The 27,023-nt window shown below is 37.1% G+C and overlaps 1 protein-coding gene across 7 annotated transcripts in view; it reads right to left on the minus strand.

Annotated features, from left to right (window-relative positions):
• Window positions 1-562: 562 nt before the first annotated feature.
• Window positions 563-27,023, minus strand: part of PDE1A (phosphodiesterase 1A) — a 151,925-nt gene continuing 125,464 nt past the window's right edge. For 6 of the 7 annotated variants that reach the window (XM_054070309.1, XM_054070310.1, XM_054070308.1 and 3 more), the window contains 7 exons: window positions 25,884-25,985; window positions 25,644-25,764; window positions 21,836-21,917; window positions 19,980-20,100; window positions 17,683-17,867; window positions 8,347-8,607; window positions 563-681 (listed from right to left, as the gene is read on the minus strand). In XM_054070309.1, coding sequence (XP_053926284.1) covers window positions 605-681; window positions 8,347-8,607; window positions 17,683-17,867; window positions 19,980-20,100; window positions 21,836-21,917; window positions 25,644-25,764; window positions 25,884-25,985 — 949 coding nt within the window. In that variant the 3' untranslated portion in view covers window positions 563-604. The remainder of the gene's footprint in view (window positions 682-8,346; window positions 8,608-17,682; window positions 17,868-19,979; window positions 20,101-21,835; window positions 21,918-25,643; window positions 25,765-25,883; window positions 25,986-27,023) is intronic. The other variant, XM_009555637.2, reaches the window with a different exon arrangement.

Here is a 27,023-nt window from a genome sequence, read left to right on the forward strand (position 1 = left end):
TGGCTAGTTTAAGAACGTGGCATAGAAAAGGAAACAGCAACAACAAATACAACTGAAATCTTGTGAGTTGTTAAGTGCCTTGAGTTACCAGCTCAGGGTTTTAGGTTTATGTTTTTGATCATTTTGTCCAGTCACTCTCCACAGAAACAGGATGATTCAAGAACAAGTTGACAGATAACAGCCTCTGAGAGCATGGAGTACGAACAGCTAGAGTTCTTCTATTCTTCTGCAACAGAGGTCAAATGAAAATTCATAAGCAATAGATTTTTAATAGTATTATTTCCAGTATTTAATATACATGAATTAAGGATGTTTTATTGCATGACCATTTAGTCTGACATTGACAACTGAGAAACATTAAAGTGTTGGCTTTCCCTTTTCAAAATTGAATAGCTTTTAATGGGACATAGAAAGTGAGTGTGCCATGTCCACATTTAAAAGTTTTGTAATAAAACAACAACTGGAATAGAACGCAGAGGAGAATAATAGCAGTAGGTAAGTGTTTATGATATAAAACTCTCTTCATTTCAATTTCTTGTAAGAAAGAAATGACAAAATTACCTGTTCTGCCTGAAATGTCAGGAGCTTTTAAGAAACAGCAATTCTAGTTCTGAATCAGTGCTTCTTTCTGCTCAGTGGCTTTTACTGTATCTTCTGACTTCTTACAGTGTTTAGGCTCACCTGGAAGATAAACAAATGTGACTGAAAACCTGAGTGAGGAAGTTAACCAAGTTAAGATAATCTGTACAGCTCTAGACAGACAGAAACTTTCCCCCTCTGAGTTTTTTAAGGTTAAAATGAGGCTTCAGGCACTGCTTTTTTAAATTGCTTTCTCACCAGAGTAAGCATAGAATTGAATTAACTAATCATTATGGTTTATCCATAATGCAAAAAGATGGAATGAAAGCAATAGATCACATCATGAAACAAAAATATGAAGACATTTACATGAGTAAGTGTTACTAAAGTGGTTTTGGTTTATTTTATCTTCCAACTTACTAAAAGGTGAAGTTTACCCTTTGCAGAGAAGTGTTGTTTAATTCCTCATTAATATAGGCATTCAAATTGTTGGTAAGCTTCTTACAGACAATGAAAGACACCAATGTCAAGTTCTAAGAATTCTATTAATTTAATCAAATAGGAGCAATGACACCAAGTGACACAGGCGGCTTTCAAACTAAGTGATACAACATTCATTTCAAATGCCAATCATTATATTGAGCTGTTACTTAAACTATTTCTTCAATAATTTTGAATGAGTACAGCTGAGGAAATTATAAACTGATTAGTGAGGGGCACTGGGAGAATGTAGCCAACTTACAATGTTATTACTAACTATATAGTATCTTCTCTGCTTTAATCAGTTGATTGAGTATCAGTTGATTGAGTTGAGGGAATAGATCCCTCCAGCGATTAATAATACCAAACTGAAAGTGTGAAAAAGGAAGATCACAGAAGTCTCAAAAGTGGAGAACATTAATTGGGAGAAGAAAAAAAGTTACAAAAATTATAACACAGCCAGTGGAAGATTTTTGAAAGACAGAAAACAAAGGTACAAGCAACTGAAAGTGAAAGCAGAAAATTCGTGACCTGGAAGGAAAACTGAAAGACAGCAAGTTGAAGTTGAAGAAGAGGCTCACAGTCTGGAAAAGAGAAAGGGAAGAGAGGAAAAGAAGCCCAGGAGAATGAGGGGAAAAAACAATGGTAGCTATGAATTCACCGTGGCTTCACTGTGAACGAGTGAGGCTTTCTACTGATTTTACACTTGTTTCATTAGTATGGCAATGTGGGTGCTGCCCACTCTGTAATGTGGCTACCAGTGGATGGGCTATAGTCCCCCAAGCAGTATTGTTCCCCACTCCCCTTATTTTGCATAAATTTTGTGTGAGTGGAATATAGACAATGAGTTCTCTAAGGGATTTTGAAGTCTCAAAATTGGACTAACATGAATTAGAGTAAGATCTTCTCCAGATCTTTTCTTTTTGGAGGGATTTAGCAAAACTTTCATTATTATCCACAAATATATATATATATATATACACACACACAAAGGGGTGGGTATGAAAGTAAAAATTATTGACATAAATATTTAAATATTACATATTTTATGTAAGTTTTACACTTTACATAGAATGGTGAGCTGGGTTCTAGGAGTAGAATAGGAGTGGGGTTTGGAGGCCTTAAAACAAAAACTCTATATGTTTCATTGTCATAAAAACTTATCATTGATTTCTGAACCACATAGAAGTTACTTCATGTCAATGCATCAGATTTGTACATGATAAACTCTGCCCTCTGAATCTTTGCTAATGGCTGTTATCTTTTAATCCCTATCGTTTTTATAAATACATCATTTGTTCTTTTAATATAACCTTCCCTCCATCCTCATCCCAAGCACAAACATGGATATCCTCCTGTGTCACCAGGACCCTGATTTATGATTGCTCTGTTCAGCCACACTGTGTGCACAAGGAACACTAATGAACCGGGCACCGCAGCGACCTGTGCCGGCTTTGCATGGGTGCAAAGGGTTCCACGCTCAGCTGAGTACCACAGGGCCGCTGTGGCACTGAGCAGTCACTAGCATTTGCATGGCACGATGATTACTCAAAGAGCCTTTTATTACCATAAATCAAACTGGCATGTTGTTGATACAGGTCTGTCCACTGCTTTTCAACCTCCTTATCCTCCAGAGGCTTTTTACTGACTGTTGATGACATGGAATGCTTTAGGTAACTCAATGTGACTGGGCAATCCTCTGCTGTCATATGGAGCAAAGTAACCGATAATCTGTTTTATCACACATTTATTATCCCCTTTACAATTCGTTATTAAGGATTAATGTGGCTATCATCGTGACTGAAAAGTTAAAAGTGTGCCAATTAGCATTTATAAATCAGTTGTTTAATTAAACATAAGCAGTTTTTAAAATTAATGTTCTAATTAATAAATCACTCAGGAGAAAAGGAAAATCATCACTTTAAAAAAATCACCTTATAATAGTTCCACTTAATCTTGTAACATTCAATTAAATGAAAGTGAGGCAACAGAAAGGACGAAGGTATTGTGGAGAAAAACGATAACCAGTCCCGAATGGAGTTCTTGTAATAGCAACCATCTTCCTACTTTTCCTATCTCTGTTTTATACATGATGTTATATACAATTGCTTATTCACAGAAAACCAAACTGAGTTTTCTGCTTTTTATAAAGACAGAACAATGACAGCTAACACAAAATTTCAAGCTGAATAACTATGTTTCTTTTCTTCTTACTTTCTGCCTCATTCTCCCAGCCTCAGTGCCCGCAGGTGCTTGTTTCTCTGCCCTGGGGGTCAGTCAGCAAGCGCTCTGGATGCTGCTTTAGCCTTTCTACCCCCATCCTCAGTACAGAAAGTTGAGGTTGAAAGAGGTTGAAAAATCTAGCATGGAGAATGCTAATAATGTCTCAATAGTTGTATAGTTGAGGTGCTGAGGGGCATGGTTTAGGGAGTGTTAGGAATGGTTGGACTCAATGAACCAGTGGTTCCCTTCCAACCTGGTGATTCTATGATTCTGTGATTCTATAGTGCTTCTTAGAATAACCAAATAACTCTAACGTAGGAAACAGGGAAAAAATGTAAGGTCATGTGTATGCTACCTTCTGCTTGCTTGAAGTAATATTCGATTTAAAATACCTGACCTTGGTTAAGAGAGTCCTTTCTGGATCTGCTGGCCATCAACAGAGGTGCAAATGTGAAAGATGGGGATGCTACCCTTGTTATATCTCCCTTCTGTGCCCAGTGCTACTGCATCATACACAACACACTCAGTGCTGACCATCTCAAATACTGCTCATACAGAGAAAAAGGAGGGGGGAGTGCAGAGAGAAAATTGAGACGCCTGTACTATTTGTAGTTATGAGGCTTCTACACACAGTGCAATAATGACTCTTACAAAACCACTAATATTAAGTATTTACATTCTGACAACAATGACAGCTTAATGCAATTCCCTCCATTTAGAATGATATTAACTCATTCCACCACTGTGAAAGAGAAATGTGAAACAATTCAGCCCGTTTCTTCCTTTTGCTATTTGGTATTGCAGATTATTTCAATACTAAACGACTGCATTGTCTTTTTTGTCAGTTAGCTTTAACACAGACACACAATCTCTGCAGAGGTACTTAAAGTTGCTGCTCAAAACCAATATTAATTTATTTTGTTTGAAAGAGCCAGGACCTGAGTCTCACTGTGTGTTTGTAGATAATCTGTTGCCCCGGCACCTGCACATTGCAGTGATGTAAATACCTGCAGTATATTTCTTTAATTGGCAGGCACTGAAAAAGCCCACCATATATATTATTTACTTATATCTTCTATGAGGCAGTTGAGAAATTATTATTAGGTGTCCTCTGCAATTTATTAGAAGCATAAAATTCTGGAAAAGGGCCAGTTCCAACTTGAAGATTATAGTATTTAATTATTATATAGAGTCAGATTTCTCACTGAATCGTAACATAGTTGATCTGTCTTTAGGAAATAAATTTTTAAGAATATGATGACATAGTCCTCTCTATAAATCCTTTCACAAGATCATAAATACTCAAAATATTTTTCTATGACATTTAAACTTGGGGACAATAAGGGAAATGCAAAAATGAAGTGTTATTAAATTTACAGGAAAATCAAACCGCTCAATAACATAAAACCAGAATGTAATTGATACTGTGACTGACCAATAAAACCCTACAACAGAAGAAGCCTCAAGAAAGATGTGCAAGGGAAACATGCTCCTCAAGCTCAGAAGACAATGAAAGGGGTGACTGACCAGAGCTGTTGCAAAGAAGGCAGATAACCTCAACACAAAGGGGAGTGGAGGGTGGCCTTTCTTTTAGATAAGCACCTGGGCCAGTTGACTGGGTCCACTGACTATATCACAGCTGAAGGGATCAACCAGTGGTGTAGATGTTTCTCCCAGAGTTCATTAGAAGGGTGTGACTGTCCCCTTGAGTTAGCCAGGCCAGTATGGGGAGAGTGAATACACAGCTCAGCCCAAAATAGAGTATAAACAACTAAACAACAAGAAAAAGAATTCTGAAGAGAGCAATGGGCTTGAGCTGGCTTCAACTCATGTATGCCTTACTAGTGACACCCAACATCATAACAATGAGCATATTCAAGGGACTAGTTAAGGGAATCACATCAGCGCTGTGACTGAGCAGTGCATTGCAGTTGCTATATTTTGCTAAACATAACTTACATTTGTAGTGTGCTTTCAGTATATTTTGTATCACTCTGCTATATCAGAAACCCCATGTAATACCAACTGTCTTCAGGAAGGTAAATTTTATATTTAATATTACACCCTTCACATGTGGAATATCTGAAAGAACTTAGTCTGAGCGTATGAGACTCTGACATTAATATACCATAAGAACCAGGCAAAACATTCATCAAGATCTCTATTTATCTCAGTATTTATCTATTTTGGAAAATGGATGCAAATAATCACTGAACGAGATGCAAGAGAGTAAATTCATCGTATGACACTGAATGGAAGTTTCACATAAAATGACAACTAAAAATGCCTTCAAAAATCAGATGCCTTTAAAAATAACAGCTAACCAATACCTTTAGTCTATGCACAGTAGCACTCTACTAAAAATTCATGATAGCGTAAATTGGAAATCCAGCTTCAACTTGTGGTTTCCTGACTTGACGGTTGTGAATTAGTCATGAGGAGATCCATTAAAGGTTCACGAGACTAAAAGAAATGCAAATTTATTTTCTGCAAGCTTAAGTTGGCTACCTAGGGATATACATTTCCATTGGAAAAATTTTAAGGATTCACAGGTCTAAACAGGGGAAAAGTCACTGTTCTATAATGCAAGATTCAAAGAACTGGATACACATAAATTTTCTGAATTTCCCATTACAATAGCGTTTTGAGAATAGAATTTCCTCTGACAATGTCATTTCCCATGACAGCAGCAAAAATTGATGACTACATTTGTTCACAAATCAGATCAGATGAACAGTTTTCAAACCTGTTTGAATATCTGTTCAGACAGAATTTTGCAATGGCTGGGCATGTGTTAAATCAATGGTGTGAGCCTCTACTCTTTTACACACTCTCACCAGCAGAAGAATCACGGCGTGTAGTAACGAATGACTTAGAGAAAAATCCCCTCAGTTCCATTTCATTTTCAAATATCTTTATACCACAGTTTAGGATTTTCAGGCACAGAACTTTAGTTTCACGAGAGAAACCTACATTTCTATATCAAAACTTCCTGTGGCAATCAGCAGCAACTGAGGTTTATGCTGCAAAACTTACAATGTCTCAGACGTAGGTTGGGGAGTCCCAGTAAGAGTGTTACCTCATCACTGCGCCTCCAGTATTGCCTTAAAAGTAATTTGCTGCTTCACTTACTGTGTGATTAATCACTTGACATAGTTCCATATCCTGCTATACGTCCCCTTTTTCCCCGTGACATTTTATTAGTCCATGGTTTAAGTACCACTACACCTCTTTAGTAGTGCTCTGACTTTTAGTTCAGGACCTTAACAATACCATGTAATTCCACAAAATAATTAAATCAGTCTCTTATTTCTATTTCATAATTTATCTGAACTCATTTTTAATATTGCCAGGAACATCCTTATATTAGTGGAATTAATGTTATTAAATGTTTTTTACCATCTTCAAGAATAAAAATAGCTTCCAGATCATGTCTGCCTTTGGAAATACACTAATACAAATCCAACCACTTTTGAACCCTTTTCATAAATTCTGCACTTTGAAGTTTTAAACTAGAAAGCATTCTGTAGAAAATTCCCTGCCTTAGAAAATGAATGAGATAAGCTTTTTCTAAAATAAGCTTTTTCTAAAATAAGCTTTTTTCTCATAGAAGAAAAGTGGAACGTAAAGATTGGCAGGGCAACAGCGTGTACTAACTGCATGCTATCTGACCTCTCAAAAAGCACATTCGTTGGTCAGCCCCCAAGGACAAATGCACCAGAATTGCCTTTTGCATATTTGAAAGATAAAAGATGCAGCTTTTCCTACTGTTTTCTTCATCCAGGAGATGGAAAAATTTTCAAAGCCAATACTAAAATTGGTGCAAAAAATACACGTCAAAAGACAAATGCCAATTATTAGACAACTTCAAATGCTGTAAAATTAATTTTAGTGCACATATTTTGATTCAGGACCCTAAACTAACCATCTGTTATTTCTGATGGAAAAAACCTGTCAACAATAAAACCATGGAGCTCTGGAATGTGAAACTCTAGAATAAGTGGGAGTTCTTCATAAAAATCTTTTTTGAGTAATATGCCAAGTCATATACTTATGTCTAAGTTAAGCCTTACAAGCACTTCAACGCTGCTGCTCAGACAATGCCATACTTCTGGCAAAATATTGCAAGGCTCACTGTCATAAAAGCATTAACAAGTTTAGCATTTTAACTAAAGTGAGGAAAAGGAGTGTCATTATATGCCTTGATTATTCTTATTACCCTAACAACTCAAAGCTTATTCTAAAAATAAGCCAATTCAGACAATAAAATGAAAATGCACAGTTTCTTTCTCTTACTTTGATAACTTTGATCCCCATTGCTTGGACATCTTGCCCTTGATACTGTCTCAGAATCACAGATACGAAATCATAGACAGATCGTGATAACATACTTACATTCTAAAAAAATATTCTGACGTTATAAGGATTTTCTGGCTGTTCAGCTTGTCCTGCAAACTAGAGTCAGGAGACTGATCTTTCTGATTAAGAGAACAACACAGTCCCATGCTTACTGCAGTTAGCAAATTCCATCTACTTAACATTAATGCTAAAATTCACATTAGATTTAGTACAAAGGATGTGGTTTACAAAATAATAATCATACTAGGTGCCTAAACTAAGGGGGGGGTGCATTTTAATAGCAGAAGGAAAAACACCTATTAGAAGAGAAAATGTTAGAACGTTCTGTTTTGAACGTTTACCTCATTCTCTAATAGCAAACTGTTATTCAATTGCAAATATGCATCTTTAAATGATGGTAAAATCATCCTTCCAGTTCAACTAAAGGTCCTGGTATTTTATGTAAAATATTTTCTACTAGTACCAAAGAGCTAATGTCAAAAAGATGATATTTCTTTATATTACATAGCTTTTATTTGATGGTTTTGGGACACCACTGTTTCTACACATGCCTGAAGAAACTGTCTTATGCTGGTGGTTTGTAGAACACCTTATTTTGGTATTTTACATTACTGTCAATGTTTGACAGGGAGATATCAGACACTGCTGCAGCTTCACCCTGGACAGTTTCATTAGACCGACTGGTGCTCTGTGATGAAGTATTACCATTCTGTGTCTCTTGCTGGGCATCGGTGAGATCTTTCTGGTTCGGATCAGAGTTAGTGCATTTTTCTGAGTTGGATTCATCACTCAGAGGAGTGTCGAAAGAGACTACTTGTAGAACGATGGATCTGGGAGGACAGGTTGTACCATTGCTTCCCTGACTACTCTCATTTTGTATCCTTGTTGTCTCTTCCTGTAACTGTGCATCTGTGGAATTTCTGCTTTGGTCTTTTTCCTGTTCACCAACATTTTTCACAAGTTCTTCTACAAAGAGGGAACAAAATATGTGAATTAGATAAGAAAGATATGCCATAGTCGTTCGATTTCAGAGTAGTGACTGATAAAGCTGTACACGGGAACATAGTGAACATCGACTTTCTGTATGAGGACATGTGCACTGGTGTGTTTAATATGGGTCAGATTCTGCTCCTGATTACACTATTGCAAGTGAATCATGTGGTCTGCTTTCTGCCTTTATCTCCAATTTGTACCTCTTTCTCTGGCTATAGTACAGAGTAAGGAGCATCATAAGGCATACTGTAAGCTGAAGAATGGGACCAGGAAGACCCCATGGAGCAGGTATGTCCCCCAACAGTGGTGTTGACCACCACAGGACTAGGAGGAGCAGAGAGCTCATCAATTCTGGAACAAAAAAAGGCCATGGAGGGGAGCACCTTGCCAGGGATAGGTGATGCTTCAGAACTGAAGGAAAGCCCTGAAGCAAGTTGGTCTATCAGCCTGGAAAAGTCCCAAATTTTAGTTAATATAGAGCTTCAGCTGAAACAAGTTATAGAGGGTAACACACATGCAATCCTGTACTGCTGCCATTATAGTTAGTGGCACATACAGTGCGGGAAGGAAGAAATACAGGGGCAACAGCACCTAAAGGAGGCTCTATTCCTTGCTCTGTTGCAGAGATTTGGAGATCAGTACAAATTAAATGGCCCGGAGTAAAAGGAGAAAGAACAGAGCAGCACAGAGAGGTGCTACCAGAAGTAACTAGAAGATGAAGAAAACAGAGAACAGAAAACTTGTGATGGAAAGCAAAAAAGTCAGCTAAAAAATAACTCTACCATCATCTTGGAGGGCCTATTTCTCTTGCTCTTAGAATCTGTGTTTCGTAAATTCAGACTTTAGAATCTGTGTGCTACTATGGAAGACAAAACCCAATATCGATTTAAAAAGTGAAAGCATTGCAGTTTGAACAAAACCTCCACAAAACAGCTGCATGCATAAAATTTCTAACTTGGCTGTGCACACTACATTAAGGAAGGAAGCCAACACTGAGATATTTATTGAGTTCAACTGGCAGCTACCAGAAACTCTGGTTGTGAGTCACCAGTCTGAATCCAGACCACAAGCGATTGCATAAGACAACTGAAAGATAGCCCAGTCTCTAATCACATTTCAACCACATCATTTGGCATCTTCATCACCTCACTTTGGATTTCGAGAAATCCAAAGAAATTTCTCCCTGAAGTACAATTTGGCCTATGAAATAGCATGCAAAGGAACACCTAAAAAAATCAAGTACTTTCAAATTTGAGCAATCTCTAATTTGTTAAGCCTGGAGTTTTTACAAACTTTAAAGACCTGCTTGTTTTGGATTCCAAATCTTCTGAAACTTAGATAGGTACTATTTCACACAGACTTCCATTCTTATAAAGAAGTGGTTGGTCTAAAGACAATAATAAATACGTATATGCAACTTGAAGAAAATACGATGTTCAATCCAGATAATTTAATTAACGAATCTGTGCCTTATGGTATAATCTACCTACCTAAGGCTTTTGACCCAAGCAACTGATTTACATGCAATATTCGCCTTCATATGGCAGAACCTACAAGCATTTTTCCTTAACTTTATAAAAAGCCAAGGAAATTTCTAAATAAGATATTTCAGATACTGTTCAAATGCATGGGTAAGTTGAGGAAAGCAAAGCTGAATTATAGCCACACATAAAACAATAAAATTAACTTATCTCACACCACAAAAGGTGGCTTTTTAATCTGAAAGCTGGTAAGAACAGTCTATTTTCTCACAGAATGTTGTTTCAGGACAATGCTGACCAGAATTCAGATTTGTCTTGGTGTAGCTGGGTGGCTGATCACTCTATTCTCATACTAGAAGTCTCAGAATAGTCATACAGGGAAAGCCCACTACTATTTTTTAGTTCATAAAGCTGAATATCTAAACTTAAAATTGCTTCCTTCATGGTCTACCAAACTTAAACTGGTAAATGAAGAATAAACAGTTTAATCAGAATAATGCTGATGGCCTGTTCTTAACTTCTGCCATGCAGCACTTTTATTTCTATGACTGTCCTTGAGACGATTTCAAGCATGTCTGTTTAATGATATCCAAAACACGGCCACACTCTAACTCAGGTCTACGCATATCTGATGAATGTAGCTTTGAAATGGAGTATCTCTGCACCAAGTTATGCCTGATAACATACTAGTTAAATATCATACCTATTGCAATTAAAGTGATGCACTACTATTACAGTAGTCAGTAGGAAAGGACATGTAAGAAAAATACCATCTTTTCTACATATGAAAAATACCATGGGATTTCAGAATCTGTTCAGTTAAAACTATTGCTCAACATTAGTCTTTTTTTTTCAGATAATCATATCCATGATTACTATTCCAATGATGATAAAATTTCAAAGTTACTTTCAGTTAAATAAGCTCGAACAAAAGTGTCTTATCCACTTGGGAGGAGTTTGTTCAGGGCATCTAGAGGGGTGGCTGGTAGTTGTGACTGAGACTGAGAAGCCTCAAATACAAAACCATCTATGATGATATCACAGCTTTCACTAATACCTCAAATCCTTTCCTCTTAGTATTAAGTCTCTCATCTGCTGGATGTCTGAGTCCATGCTCTAACTTGCTTTGTTCCACTTAGCTTCAATCACTATGAAATCCACTGCTGAACAGATGAAAAATATTGGATTCTTATGGTAGGTCAGCCACACATGGAATATGTTATACGTGCTGGAAAAAACACAAATTTCTGTTTTCCAGAGCATCTATTTGTACTCAGTATTATACAGGACCTTTATATTATATATAATTTCTGCTGTCCTGTCTCTTGAAATAGACATATTTGGCAATCTTTAAAAGAGCCTAAGACTGGGATGGTGACCAAATAACTACAAGTGAAGCAAGGCAGTGGTAAGTTAATATCGCTCGTGTAAGAGAAGAAGAGCTGGCATGACGTTTGATCCACGGTTCTGAACAGTAAGAGTTGTAGTAAATACTACAGCAGAGCCTCTGCCTCCATCCAGCCACAAACTGCCAGGACCCTCTGAGAGCAGCACCTCACAAAGCAGTGGCAAAAGAGCAAAACCAGAACAACATGGGAAGGAACTGCACCTTTCTAAAAGATATCTTCTCACATCAACCATTTTAAAGAGAAGAAGAAGAGATCAGCAATAAGAATCAAAACTGTAGAAAACGAGAGGACTGATGCTAGTGCTTCTGGGAATTCCAAGTTGAAAGATAAGTCAAAGAGTTTCTAAACAACCATGATTTTTCCCAACTAACCTGCTGCATTCAAACCCAAGGATACACTGGAGTAACCCAGAGAGCTCTTTGGACTCTGATTTCTTCCACTTTCAACTCCTCACACAAATTTCATCACAGATATAGGAGTATATAAAACCACTGCAAACCATGTAATCCAGTGGCACTTGATGTCACAGCATTATGTCATAAATAGAATGAAGCAAAGGCTTAATGAGTTATCAAAACTTTTTACTAAATATTTTGTAAAAAAATAATTTGTGAGTTTACAGTTTCCTAGAGTGGCTGCCTCCTCCTTTTACTTCTCTTTTGCTGATTAGCTGTAAGTACAGGGGCTTGAATGTTGGGACTTCTGGAACTGGGTAGGGATAGACATGCTGCTCTGGGCCTACCAGAGGGAAAAGTTGTTTTAAATTATGTAGTTTGTCAGGTACAGAGTCAGACCGGCTCTCTGGTGTACACATCAGGGGGGGATATATAACAGGTTTCATCATCAGATTCAGTTATCATTCCTTGCTCTGTGATTTACCAGGTACTGCCAATATAAAATGTTTCTCGCTACTCTTAGCTCAATCCATTCATTGCAATTCCTCAGACCACAGTGAGAAATTCTCCTTTTCCCACTGTTCTTATCACTTTTTTGGATTACCTCAAAAAGTGCTTATGACCTAAACATTCTAGCACTGCAATTAAAACCACTTGTCCTAGATGGGTCTCCTTGATTTCATTTTTCTCCAACATATAGAACAGTCCATGAGAGTAGACTTCATGAGCCAAACCGTCAGTTTCTGTGCCTGTCACACATGTCCTCCCACTGCCTGCTCCTCCTAGCAGTTGCTAAATCACATTAACATGCTATCAGATCATCACTCTCGGATTTTCTCGTTTTAGCAGCTGTTACTCTTTTCTTATTAGTGAATCTGCAGAGGAAATCTTTAAGACAAAATGGAACTGAACCCCGTGGTTATCGTGACTGAGAGCATGCAGGACTGAAAGAGCACATGGGTGGCCTGCAGGTACCAGCAGAGGTCTTTCAGAAAAGGCGTTTGTTATTCAGAGTTGCTGCCCATGAAAAATAAAAGCTATTGTCTACTCCAAGGATGCAATAGTTGTCTTTTTTTTTTCTTCTTCACATTTCTACCATCAAAATTAAGCACAGCACAGTGCAAGAGCCTCATTCAGCCTCACATTTTTTTCATCCCATCTTAATGTGGTCAGTCATCCCAGACATACACGTTCAGGCTGAGCAGGATTTCACAACCAGAAGGTGTTGTCAACAGAGTTTGTCACTGATCACATTCCATACAAATAATGCAACCTTTATTCAGGTTCTGCAACAGTTAATACTTCAGGAGAGTTACCCAAGCATAAAATGGGAACAATGAGTAACACTTTTGTTCTATTACCCCGAAGATAAATAATGTTAGCATGCTCCAGTGTTGGGCCCACTGGACTGGCAGCTGGACCCATGGTCTGTATGCTCCATTCCCTCTTGTTATTATTCAACCTGAGGTGAGTGTCCTAAGCTGTCTATGCACATTTTTGCTCAATTGTAAAGTGAAGATAATATTAATTTATCCCTGTAACTTTATTTACAATGACATCTACTGAACAGATGGTAAGCACGTTTATTGGTCCACACCCTTTTAGTCTGTTAAGAGTATAGCTGATCTTGCCAACCACTGACCAGCTTAATTTGTAAAATTTTAGAATATTATTATAGAACAAAAATTGTAGGCACAAGGATTAAAAATTGTATTTTTAAAATATTAAATCATTGTGTTACAATTTGTCTGTGTTCTAAGAGCTACATCATGAAGGATCTTAAATGATACTTAGATCTTTCCCAACAAGTTGTGTGTTTTTCACAGCTTTCTCAGTAGGTCAATAAGTTTCAGACCTTAAAATCCGTTTAGCAAACATTTTCTCTAATCAAACAACCTCTAAGACTCATCTGACCATCTTTACTGTCTATTTGCTACAACTATCACAACTGCAAAAAGCAGCAGCCATCACTACTATGTATTTAAAAAAAGCACAGAATGGAACAGTCTCTTTATCACTTTGTTGAGTTGAACAAAGACAGATTATCTGGTGATTAGGGGTTTGGAATATTAATTAAACATCAAGGCTTTCAAATTAGAATCCCAGATGTTTGATCATTATGGTAATTCCCTGTTAACAGCATTCCCTGAAAGGCCTGAGAAACATTCCTCTAATTCTCCAGTGGTGAAAGGTTGAGGACCCTTAGGCAATCGAGCACTGAGTTTCTCCACATCAATTATACAAGACATGGCCTTTTTAGCAAAACGGAGCCATCTTATTCAGTGAGCCTTCTGCTAAGGAGGCTCTCAAACAGCTGCTTAGGTAGATGAAACTTTCCTTGCTAACACAGGCCTTTCCGAAACAAAGCACACCGTTGCTTGCGCAAGCTGCTTGCTTTGAATCAAGTCACAGCAGCAACTCCCTTTTCAGGGAGTGGAAGCATCACCAACTGCTATATCTCCAGGACAGCTGCCCAGCGTGTCTTGGTTTCCTGCCTGTCAAGGCATAGGAGTGAAATAAATTCCTCAGCCTCTCTCACCTTTGGCTGAACTACTTCCCAACCAATGCTACCTGCGTAGCCTTATCCTGGAAAGGCGAGAAGCTGGCGAGATCAAGTCATGCTCAGGAAATTATACAGATTGTTGCTAGTTTCCTTTCTATAGTATTATACACGTGCTTCCGTATTACTAGATTTTAGAGAGACAACTTCTCCTAAGACCCTGCTGTATTATTACATTTTATAGAGGCAACCTCTCAGCCTGTGAACTAATCTGGGAAACCACGTCTAGTGTTTGCAGAGCCCACTGAAAAGAATACAGATGGTTCTTTTAACAGCACAAGTACTGTTTGTTATAGCTCAGGAAGTGTGTTTGGAGATCTGTGCTAAGCACCAGCCTGCTTTACTACCATGGTATACTGCCCTCATACACACGACCTCCTCAGTGCACTCAGCTCTTTGCATCTTGTCATAAAATATCTAGCTAGGAACAATGACAGCAATAACAACACTCTTTCACAAGGCATTTCTTCCCTTGGTATGTACTCCTACTAATATATGAAAAAACCACTAATTCATACATACGCCCAGAGCGACCTAAAGACTTCTCATCAAGCAATAGGAATCAAGGAAGACAACAGGAGATCCAGACAGGATGGAACAAGTTATCTGAGGTTCAAGGTCTCAGGTTATTCACTTACAAGCTTAGTCAAACTTGAGTGAAATCTGAAAGGAATTTCAAGTGGAAAAGGGGTGTATTTCAATATTTGCATTCTTTACTAGATGTTAAATTTGCACAGTTTAATTAAGGATTTTCAGCCTTTGCAGAGTGCAGCTTCAGAGCAGATATACCGCTGACCTGGACCAGTTGGAGAAAATTACTTTTCCCATTACGTGACATGGAACTTATGGGCTACCTTAGAGGAAGCTCTATAGGGGGCTACACTCACTTAGTGAACACCTCTTTTCCAGCAGTCCTTAGTGCCCACTTACAGAATAAGTGCCCACACCGTGCTTGCAAAAAACGGTGTAAAGCCCAACTATGCTTCTTTCTTTGCCTTAAACATTTTGGATAATCACACATGCCATCCTGGTTATCTTTTCCTCCCTATCTTCCTTCCTCTATCGGGTATACCCCGATTGCAAACTCCTCTTGTCTTTCAACTGTACAAGTCAAAAGAGGCCAGGGTGTGAGTTGGCAGCTCGTGGATCCGGGAAATACCCCATATCTTTCAACTGGGCAAGTTGATAGCTCGTGGATCTGGGATGTGACTACCGCTTCCTTCTCTCTTCCTCGGCCTTATTCTCCTTATCCTCTCCCCTTCTGATAAGGGTCACCACTATAGACAGCATGGACCTGAGTTTTGGATTTGAGTTCCATGACAAATGTTTAAGTCAGGGGGTGGAATGTAAAGCCCAATTATACTTCCTGCTTTGCCTTAAACACTTTGTCTGAAGGCTGCCCATTTGTGCGTTTGTTTTGTGGAGCAGTGTACATTTTTTGTGGAGCACTGTACGTTCTACTGTAATTACGTAACTATGCTCGGTAAATACTTACACATTCTTGATTAATCATGTTGATAGAAGAAGAGAAGGACATCCTAGAATACAGACAACTACAATCTCAACAAAGCCCATGGAGTCCTGAACGTTAACAGCTCTGTTTTTCGCAGTAGAAAGCATGCACAGAGTTTCCTGGATAATGCCAGGACTCACGTTAATATTGACTGTATAAAAAAACAATTCTTAAATCTCTTGCTGTGAGAAGCTTTGTATTTCCAATGGCTGTCAAAACCCCAGTAAACTGCGCTAAATCTATCAGTAATTTAAAGACTGCTAGAAAGCATTGGAAATGAAGGGGAAATTATCTTTTGAATAGCACTCAACACCTCCAAAACAATATACCAAAAAAGCTGGTGTACCAAAATCAAACTGGTTAGTTAGATGTAACTGGAAATCTCAAACCCCCAGACAGCAGGTTCTCTATTCTTCTGTATTGAAGAATCTTGCACGTAGGTCTGCTTGATTTCTGCAGGCTCTAGCTAAGTGGTCTTGGGCACTCTGATGCTCTGCTATTATTACCGATCATCACCAATTAGCAGCTTTGTTTTTTTAACCATTTGGCAACAGTTGGATAACACCAAAAGATGTGTTCAATCACATGAAGCCACTCATAAAGAAGAGACAGTATGAGTTAAATCTACTCCTTAGCTGCCCCTTCTACCTAACTCTCAAGTCATTTTCAGAATACACGATGAAAGTTTGCTCTTACTTAATATTCCCCTAATGAGAATATTCATTTGTAATTTATCATTAAATTAGAATTTAGCACTGCTCAGCAGTGTTTTTCTGTATTGTCTGACACCTCTTTGAGGGAAAAAAAAAAAAAGGTGCTGTTTTGGATGATGGGATGAAAGACAAGGCTGGCATTGGCTCCCAGGATACCATTCCCTGCAGTCAGTATCAGGTTGTGTACAGCAAGACCAGTCCCAGTAATGAAAGGCTGCACTGAAATATTCTGGGTACTTACTCGGAAACAACACAGATGTTGGACAAAATATTCCCAAATCCCATTCACTTAACTAGGACCAAGGTTATAAATTGTGCTCAACAATTATTACAAATACTACTCAGAGAATTGTAATACCAGACAAACTTCTGTATGGCTTATGAACTAGGATGCTTGATGCGAGTTTGACTTTACTATCAACTGGCAAAAGAAGAGTCACTTTTTGCCTTGTCTGGGTCTGATACATGCTGTGATTGCCCAAATCTTTAAATTCACTGAATCATTTAAATAATTGCCTACAGCATAGTCCCAAGAAGCCTGCAATAGTGAAATCTGTTTCATACAGTAGGGAACAAATAGCATTTCTAATAGCAAAGTACAACTTCTATGTTTCTAAAGAAATGTGGCAGCACATACTAATTTGAATTGTTGATTTTGGCATTTAAAGCAGATGCCAGTATCAGTTATGATTAAATTGGTAAGAACGCACATTTCTAAATCAGACCTCTAAAGATAAGCTGAGCAGCCCAGAGGCTTAGTGTACAGGCTATAAGATTTTCTCTCATCCCCTGACCACCCACATTTCTTTATACTTCCTGGGACAGCAAAACAAGACCATCTAAACCAAGATTAAGACATAAAATCTGTGAATACAAGACAACTACGTATTTTTGTAGGTTGAAGGAAATTAAAAAATTAAAGTAGGAGAGATCTTAGGGAGTAACCTAGGAAAACATTCCACCTTAGTATATCATACCTTCTACTGCTAATTCTTTCCATCTTTCTTTGTTTGCTTGAATGATCTTCATTAAGTTGTCCTTAAAGCTCACTAGGTCTACAGATGATAGCGAATTTTCTGTATGAGCTCCTCCATCACTTGTACTTTTAAAACTGGGTCGTCTTTGTGCTTCAGCATTGCTTGCTGCTCCCAAACTATTTTGGCTGCAGAAGGGAAAATCCCCTAAATTATGAATACAGTTAGGCAATTTTAATAATAAACAAACAATTTGAATCAAATTCCTTAGGACCTAAAATACAAGACATTTCTTCAACTTATAAAGCTGTAACCCGGGTCCAGATTTTACCAACTTTTTTCCAGGGGAAAAAAAAGTGACAGCTGAAAATACATTACTTGTAAATTGGATCTTAAAGAATGTTTATGTAGCCATTTTTGAGCAGCTTCTTAGTTGTGCTTTGAAACAATGAACCATGTCTTTGGGACTCAAAGGAAAAACATCTGATTGTGATTTGTTGACTCATTTGAAAAAGCAAGACACTAAAGTATATGACAAGTAAGTTAGTTTAGCTTCAGCCCAAAATTCTCTTCAAGGTACATGCTTTAAAGTGTAGTTAAAGCAGGGTTTACCTCAGTGGCTTTAAAATCTACTTAAGAGCTACTGTAGTCACCTTACATGTAAGGTAAGGTGGAAGTCAAATTGTTCATTCATATGTGAATATGCAGATACATGTAACGGTCAGAATATAAGAATGAACTTTTTTTAAATAGGATTAAAAAAATCCAATCTATTTCTGGTCTTGTACATGTAATCGTGTCATACCAGGCTTTGTTTACTCCATTATGCCACATGATTTATCTCATTTGTACCAAAGACAGATGTTAATATGCATATAAATAGATTTGCATTAATCAGAAAATACATTTGCAATGAACATATCAGCAAAAATCGCACAAGAAGAGTTAATTGTAATTTCTCTGTGTTCCAGGGATGTTGAATGGGATGGAACAGAAAATATAGGCTATAATTCTAGTGTTTTCCAGGTGCTACACTGAATGCCACACCATATACTCATGGCATCCACGCAGCAGTGTTTGTGCAATTCGCCTGGCTCGGACACTTTTGTATCATGCCATAGGCTTGCCACTCTCTTTGTTAGTGTAGCTCTTGATTCCTTACTAAGAAAAGAACCCTTTATAATACACCTCACACAAGGAAGCTTTGCTGTGTTATAAGCCTTTGTCCATCTACCGCTCAGTCATAAACAAAACCGAAAAATGAAGCCTGTAGTTACTAATCATTTGCAGCTGCTAATCAGTCATTTGTGAAGAAATGGTTAGGTAAACAAATTTGTTATCAATAATGCCTTAGTTTAACACTGCTCCCCAAAACACTAAGAATTCTGTCATAGATACCTGCTTTGATTAACATCTACTTACTTCTAGTAACTGAATTACATGTAAAGTAAACTGATGACCAGAAAAGACCTACGTTCATCATTTTGCTATTAAAATCTAACTAATGCACAGCAAATGAAAAATTGCCCTGCAGAGTTATTATAGTGATATCCTCAGGGAAAGTTCAGATTACAGTTTTCAAAAGAAAAAAAATGTGGAAACAGAGGCAATATTTGCAAAAGCAGCATCTGATTATTGAATAATGCTTTCGATGTGGAGTCACCCAGACAACATTGTCTGTCATGGCTACTTTGTTTTACAGGCAGCTTCTATCATGATGCAAAAATCAAGAGCTTTATTGGGAAACAACTCCCCTGCATCTCACTTATACTGTATTTAGAGCTCTCAAATGGAATTTAAGTGGAATCAATTTTGTCTCAGGTGTATGTATAAAATAATACAAAAATGGAAATGTGAAGAAGGAAAGTTACCAGGAAAAAAACTCCATGAAACCACTTTCGCCAGTTCTACTTCCAATTGTCTTTCAGAAAAGAAAGAATGACTTTTGGTACTGTCAAGTAAAAATATACTGAAAATGGCTCAAGGTAAGAAAACTGGGAATTTCAATAATCTGTTTTAAAGATTATAATCAAAGGAAAAAAATGTTATATGATATTCCATAGAAAATCAACTTTATTTTATATGTGTGTATTCAGCTCATTATTGTGATTTTACCTTTTATAAGCACAATCGTCCACAAAGGAGTAATAACTTATTACAATACACCATACCACCACATGGTGGCAATACTGTACAGCTATTTGTTACTTTTCCAACTGTTGATATAAATGCCATAATTCTGAGAATGACATTATTGTGTTAGTTTATACTAGTCAAACAGCCAACAAGTGTATTCATACCTAGGTGTCCCAAACGCAGGACTTTCAGACTTTGATGCTTCCTCTATAAGAGGCATAACAATTTTCTCCATTGAGTCGGTAAGAAGAGAAAATGTAGGTTCTACTATGAAATCAATGAAACCTATAGAAGTAAAAGAGAGAAAATCAGATTTTACATTTTCACAGTTCTTAAATCTAAAGATAAATACTTGATGTCAGTCTGATTATCTGACCGTAGTCATAATTCAATATCATAGATACTGCCAGTTTAAAAAGCAGAATTAAAACCAGAAACATCAGATGCTATATAGATATAACTAAACATTAATAATTACAGCTTTTCCTTCATTTTTCTTGAAAATTTTATGCACTGCAGAACACACCATTTGAAATTAATATTAAATATTGAATAGAAGGGAAGCTACTGTTGATCCAGGGGACTAGAAGTCATACTATCTCACCATTAGGAGCTTCTTGCCAAGGAGTTAATATTTCTAACTGCTGTTTATTATTCTGTGGAGGTAAAGTGTTATTTCACAGTGTGTAGGAGTGTTCTGTCAAATCAGTGAAGAGAACAAGTAATATCCTTAGGAGACAGCATTCATCCCACAGTTCTGAGATGTCAGCTCTGAACAATGTCTTTTACATTTTAAAGTGCTCATCAAGGTATGGAATGACATAGTGAAAGAATGAAACATTATTCTCTACTGAGCACTTAACAGAAAAAAAAAAAAAAGAAAGCTAAAACATGAGCTAGCAATGGCTTTGCAGATGTCTTCATACTCTAACCATGTGAGACAGCACAAATGTGAGCAACACAGAATAATCTCCCCAGGGAACTGGTAGATCCCTCTACACTGGGCACTTTTAAGGCTCAGCTTTGATGAGCTTCTGAGCCATCTCATTTAAACTACATATCACCTAACAGCTGGACCGGACGTTCCCTGAGGTTCCTTCCAATCTAGCATTCTATGATTCTATGAACAGTGCTTCAGCTTAGGATCCAGCTTCCCTTCTACAGTAGGTATGACAAATCCCAGTGAAATGTAATACAGGACATTTTGAGTGTAAAGATCAGGCAGGATGACATGCTTCAGTTCAAGGATAAGACACCGTCATGTCTAGAATCTCTCCCTGAGTACTGTGTTCACTCGTATAAAAAGTATGGCTGTTGGTAGGACATACAGCTGTTCGTTGGTCATATTGCTTTACTCAATATGCTTCTAAGGTATCTCCTCTTGACTACCCCCAGTGATCTTTACCAATTTTTATTTCCTTATTATTGTTGATGGAAACAGGGATAGAGAGAGCCAAGCCACATATATGAAATTGGGAAGCTGAAATTTGTTGAACAAAATGCAATTAGGATTGACAGGAACAGAAAGCAACAGGCTTTGTCAGCTGAAGGAGGCTCGACCCTGTGTAGTTTGATCCTGCCACACTGACAGTCTTAACCACAATCCAGAGGCCTGACATATGCATTAATTTCGAGATGCATCTACAAAACGCTACCAGGCTTTCAGATTGTAGTAGAGACAGACTTGTGAGTTCTTGAGCAAGAGTCAATCTGTCTGAGGATGTGATCTACCAAACCCTAAAGTAGGTACTATAAGAGCTGGGCTAATGTCTAGCACTTCAGCTACTCCCTTTCCTTCCCCTCCTTGGCATCACATATGCTGAAATTACTTCACAATCTTTTGAGACCAATCAAATTTCTACCGTAAGAGCATGAGTTTGGTGAATAGATAGATGCAAATAAATACCTTTTTTTTTTATGGTGGCATTTGGCACATTTAAAATTCAAAATGGGTATAAGAAATGTCCGCATGATTTTACATGCACCTACACATACAGGAAAAAACACAATTTATCATTACCTATTTGGGACTGAGCTACCAATGTAGAGTTGCGGTCACAGAGTGGGGAAAACTGAAGACCTAAAGCAGCCTCCTTGTCTCCCTGCAAACAACAATGTTTAACATTTATAAGCACATATTTGTTAGTTGGGCAGAGAGACAAAGGAATATGAACATTCTAAGTAGTTATCCAATAGATTATTTTGTTCACTTATATTCCTAAATAAAAACAACCCACAGGCAAAAAAACCCTCTTATTGTTAATCTTTAAATTTTCAGGAAAAGTAAAAGTCAAAATTCTAACTTACAGTTGACCATTTTTGTATAAAGGAACTTATTTCAAGCAATTTCTTTTCAAGAGCAAGGCATCTGCCAAGGAGATTTACCATATATGAAGTCCTTCAATAATCACAGTTTAGTCCTGCTGATCCTAGATTTAATGGGACTGGAGATACTTAGACATTTGTAACACTATGCCAAACGCTAAGTGTTTCCTTCTACTACACTGGTGAATCCAACATGTAAAATTTCTCCAATGGATTTACACAGGTCAAGGGCACAACCTGACTTGAACTCATCTACAGTAGCAAGCATGTCCCTCTGCTGCTGAAGCCTTAAAAAAGCACAAGTCCAATTTCACTACTAAGATTATTTGTACAACCTATTTCTGAAAACACTCAACACCTAACACATTAAAAGAGCCTTTTTGTCATAAGAGTCTTAACAGACAGAAGGATGTTATCTCCATTTTCATCATGGTAGATAATTACTTGCAAAAGCTCAAAATAAAGTCTAGTAACTCAAAACCACCTAAGAAACATCTTTCAAAGGAGGCTACAATTTGTGTTGCTGAACAAACCTGGCCCCAGGAGGTAAAGACATTATAGATATGGAAAACTTAGTTTTTCAAGTAAAATGGCTTTACATATTGCAAGTCATGGAGAGTGCTGTTCCAAGATAATTCAGTGGGGAGCAGTACACCATCATACCATTTTCTCACAGATCTCATTAGAAGCTGATGGATGAAGGGGGCAGTATCAGCCTTCCTTAGTTTTTTTATCATGTACCTTTGAACTAGATTTGGGAAAAGTTTCAAACTATAATAGCAATAAAACCACTTCAGCCACAGGAACAGATGTAGCTCGCAGATTGTGTTTCATATGAAAGTGGAAAGTTTTATTATTTTGGCCTTTAAATTATATGACCAAGGTTATTAATATTACTTTAGAACATAGAGGAACACAAGAACACTTACTGCTAGTGCTATCTGCATGTAAATACAGGAGGTAGATTGTGATATAATGTAAACTGAGGTAGTTCTACAATTTCAGCCATAGTTTGATACAGGATTTCTACAACAATTGATTTTGTAATTAAAAAAGAGAAAATTCTACACTAGCGAAGAATCAGTCTGAGGTTTTTATATTTTCAAGTAGCTCTGTACCCCAATTATACATGACTTTGCAATTAATATAATACATAGTTGATACTTAAATGTCATATATGTCTAAGTCTACTGTAAATTGTAATAATGGACACTGTCCTGATATTTAAATCGATCATTAGCATTTTGTGAGATTTAAAATCAAGATAAAGATCAAAACAGTAAAATAATTTCTTGCCCAGGTTCTGAACTCACTGGACAAATTCTCTTTTTGTGCTTTTGGATCTATTCAGAGTGAGAGCATAATGCTATAGGAGCTGTGATACTTCTTTGAGTGATTTGAACTATGCCTTTCTTCATTTTTAAGGGTTTGAAACGGGTGGGTGTACTTCTATTTTAAACAAGTAGCTCAGATTTTCCTTGGAATTAAAACACACGTTCTGTAGTTGTTGCTTTAGAACTTAAAAGCATTGTTTGGCTTTTTCCCTGAAGTTCACAGCGGCATGTATTTTAACTGTTAGTTGCAATTTAAAAAGTTTTTTTTCCTAGGGGAATGTTCATTTTTTGCTAGTCTTCCCTATTTTGAAAGCTGCTTGTTAAAGCATTGGTTTTTTGCATCAATTGTTTCAGTTTCTACTGCTTTTTCCTATAAGGCAGTAGAAGTACCTGAATTACTATTTTTAATGAAAAGAGGATTAATTAGTGGGTTATACATTTGGACTACTTCACCTTGGCTGACATAGATTTGGAAATACCAGAGATTTCCACCACACATGCTCAGATCAACTGATCAGAGAGGATGCACAACCAAGGTAGTTTATCTAGGAAGCAGGAGACATACTGCATCTGCCCTGCTCAGTGTATTTGTATACGTACAATTTCTTCATTACACTTTAAATGTGATGGAACTACTCCACTCACACGGTTCTTGGTAGTATGTATAAAGAGGGATTCAGCTCCTTGCACACTTCTCTACAGCCTGAGAGACTTTCACATTTTATACTGCTGAGTTGCAGAAATACATACATAGTGATTTGATCGTATTGTTAAATGTCTTCTCAAGTCTTTGAGCAGCTTATTTGAGACCCATTTACTTCTTCTAATGAAAGAATAAAGGAATAACTAAAACATTACTTGATCCCATGCACTGAATGACCAATGTGGTTCTGTTTATTGCTAATGTTACATCCACATGACTGGACACATTGCCTCACTGACCCATGGGCTTTGTTTAGACTCTCTCTGTGAGTCTAAAATGTTTTTAGTGTTGGTCATTTCTGACCTTTTCAAGTAATATAGATATAGAAAATATATAGAATATAGAAATCGACTCCTCCTTTCTCCTCATCATTCCATTTACAGAAACAAGTTCATGATTCTAGTCAATATTTTACACAAAACTCAGTCAATTAGTTACACAGATTTAGGCAGCAGCTCCCCAATCTGTCTCTGCAGTGCAAAGCCCAGAGTCAAGGATGCCTTGATGCTCCAGACTGTGAATTCATATAAAGAACCTCTAGGAACTGAGCAATAACCTTCTAGGGCTAGCAAAATAATGACAACCAATACGAGCCAGACATATGCTGTTCCATTATCTGTATTAATGACTTTTAAAACCTCTGATAATTGAGAGACTGTGTAATACCTAGACTGGATTTTAGTTATCAATTGTACTTCAGTAACTGCAATGTTAAAAATGTGCACAGTCACAAATATTCATTACAGGGAGAGTATTCTCACTTTGGAGAAATGTTTTTTTTCACCTACTGAGAAGACTGAAAAAATGGTAGCTGCGATACCAACACCTACTGAGCTTTCTCTTTGAATTCAGTATTTCAAAGAAATGAAAAGACTTTCACAAGGTGCATCTTCATTTTTGTTTTAGAATATATGTCCACAACAGTATCAGGATGATGCCATCTAACCTCTGGCTTTGGATTGGACTGTTGCAAAAGCAAAACTTTCAGATCTATGCAGAGTATGTATGGCAAGCACTGGCAAGGAAAAGAAATAGGAAAGCTTTCTGAAATGTGAAATGGAGACAACTTTTTGCCTTCTTTGCTGAACATGAATTCTTCCCGTTTTCAAGCTGCTCATCTTACCCTGCTGGTGCTTCTTTTTAACTCAAAGCGTATATAAATCTCTGTCTACAAAATGAAAACAGCTTGACAAGTTATATTATTATTGAAAGAAAAAAAAACCCACTACAACATTCAGAATCCTGGTATCAGCTGAAATAGATATAGAGCTGTAATTTCATGTTATTCATGCACATAAAAGTTGAATTAATGTCAGTGGTATGTATGAAGAGCAAGGAATGTATACTACTAACTATGCTTGTCAATCACCACCAACAGTATCCTTGCTGCTAGACTTAGAAAAAGATTTAATTGGGTAACCATTGCTCCTTGAACTAGATATATTAAGAGATTTAAAAAACAGCACCTGTCGAAAAAACTCCTCCATCAGGGCCATGGTCCACCGGTAGTGCAGTTCCCAGGATTTTGCTGGATGGCTTATGTCTGCTGCATGTAGAATCAAAGACATGGCTTTGGCTTTGTCTACCCTGTAAATTCAAGGACACGCTCCAATTATCTCAAAACAAAAGCAAATATTTCAATTCTGTTCTTGTACATGAGCTCATTGAAAGACTATAGATAATGAACACAATGGAAAATAACCTACCCTTCTGTTTGCTGTAGAGTATGCCGCATTGTTTTAATTTGTTGAAAATGACCCGACATATCTGTAGACAAGACCATCTCAATGACCAAGCTACGCAACTCCCTAGGAATAATTAAAAGGAAAATAACTGATTACAATTAATTTATTCTATGTATGGTACATTTGTTTAAGCAGCACCTGTTAATTTATAACTTTTTAAACAACATCACGCATTTTGTTACATTTTAAAAAACATTTTAATAAATTATTAACAACTTTAATGTTGTATCCTAAAGGGATTCTGTGAAAGTAATGTACTTCAGAAAATGCACCCTGCAGTTATTATTTCAGAGTCACACTGTTTCTTAATTCCTCTTTTCTAGTGTATAAACTAAAATTACATGCAGTTCTGTCACCCATTATAAGTCTTTCCCTATTTTTACAACTGTAGAGTGTTCAAAAACCAGTTGATCTCCAGGCTTACCACCACACAAGAGGATATATTTGACCTTTACTACCACCCTCATATTAGTGCAGAGCAGACACAACATTAAACCTTGTAAGACTGTGGAAACACTCAGAAAAGCAAGAGATATTACACCTGAAACACCATCAAAATTATACCAATGTCTGAACATTATGTCAAACTACCCTTCAGCTAAAACTACCTTAATTATTATTTCAGGAATCAGAACAAGTTCATGTTTTATAATTTATCTGTGTATTGGAATAATGGTCAAAGATGTTGGCTAGTCCATCAGCTTTCTATTAAATGAATATAAAAATAGTAAAACATGACTCATGGAAGAAAGTGTATTAATTCTCATTATATATGAAAGTACATCAATTTTGTCAACAATAATTAATGATTTGGAACATTTTGTTCACTTGATGTAGAAAACTGTATATAGACCATGTAGGAGTCTACTGGGTCTTTATTTACATGCTTTTTAAATGACCTAGGAGGATTTATGTGCAAGTCTCGCTTACATGTATATCAGGGACAATCCAACGCATTAAATCTTTGATAGTGTAGCATATATCTTCATGAGTATACCTTCAATGTTAAGGACGTATAAGTATCAATTACAAGGGAATCTTTGATTTACTCAGCAATGCAGTTTTTTCAAAGAACTACATCTTAAAGAGGTAAATTGCAGC

This window comes from Cuculus canorus, chromosome 6 (assembly GCF_017976375.1).
Source record: "Cuculus canorus isolate bCucCan1 chromosome 6, bCucCan1.pri, whole genome shotgun sequence".
In the NCBI taxonomy this organism is placed as follows: Eukaryota; Metazoa; Chordata; class Aves; order Cuculiformes; family Cuculidae; genus Cuculus; species Cuculus canorus.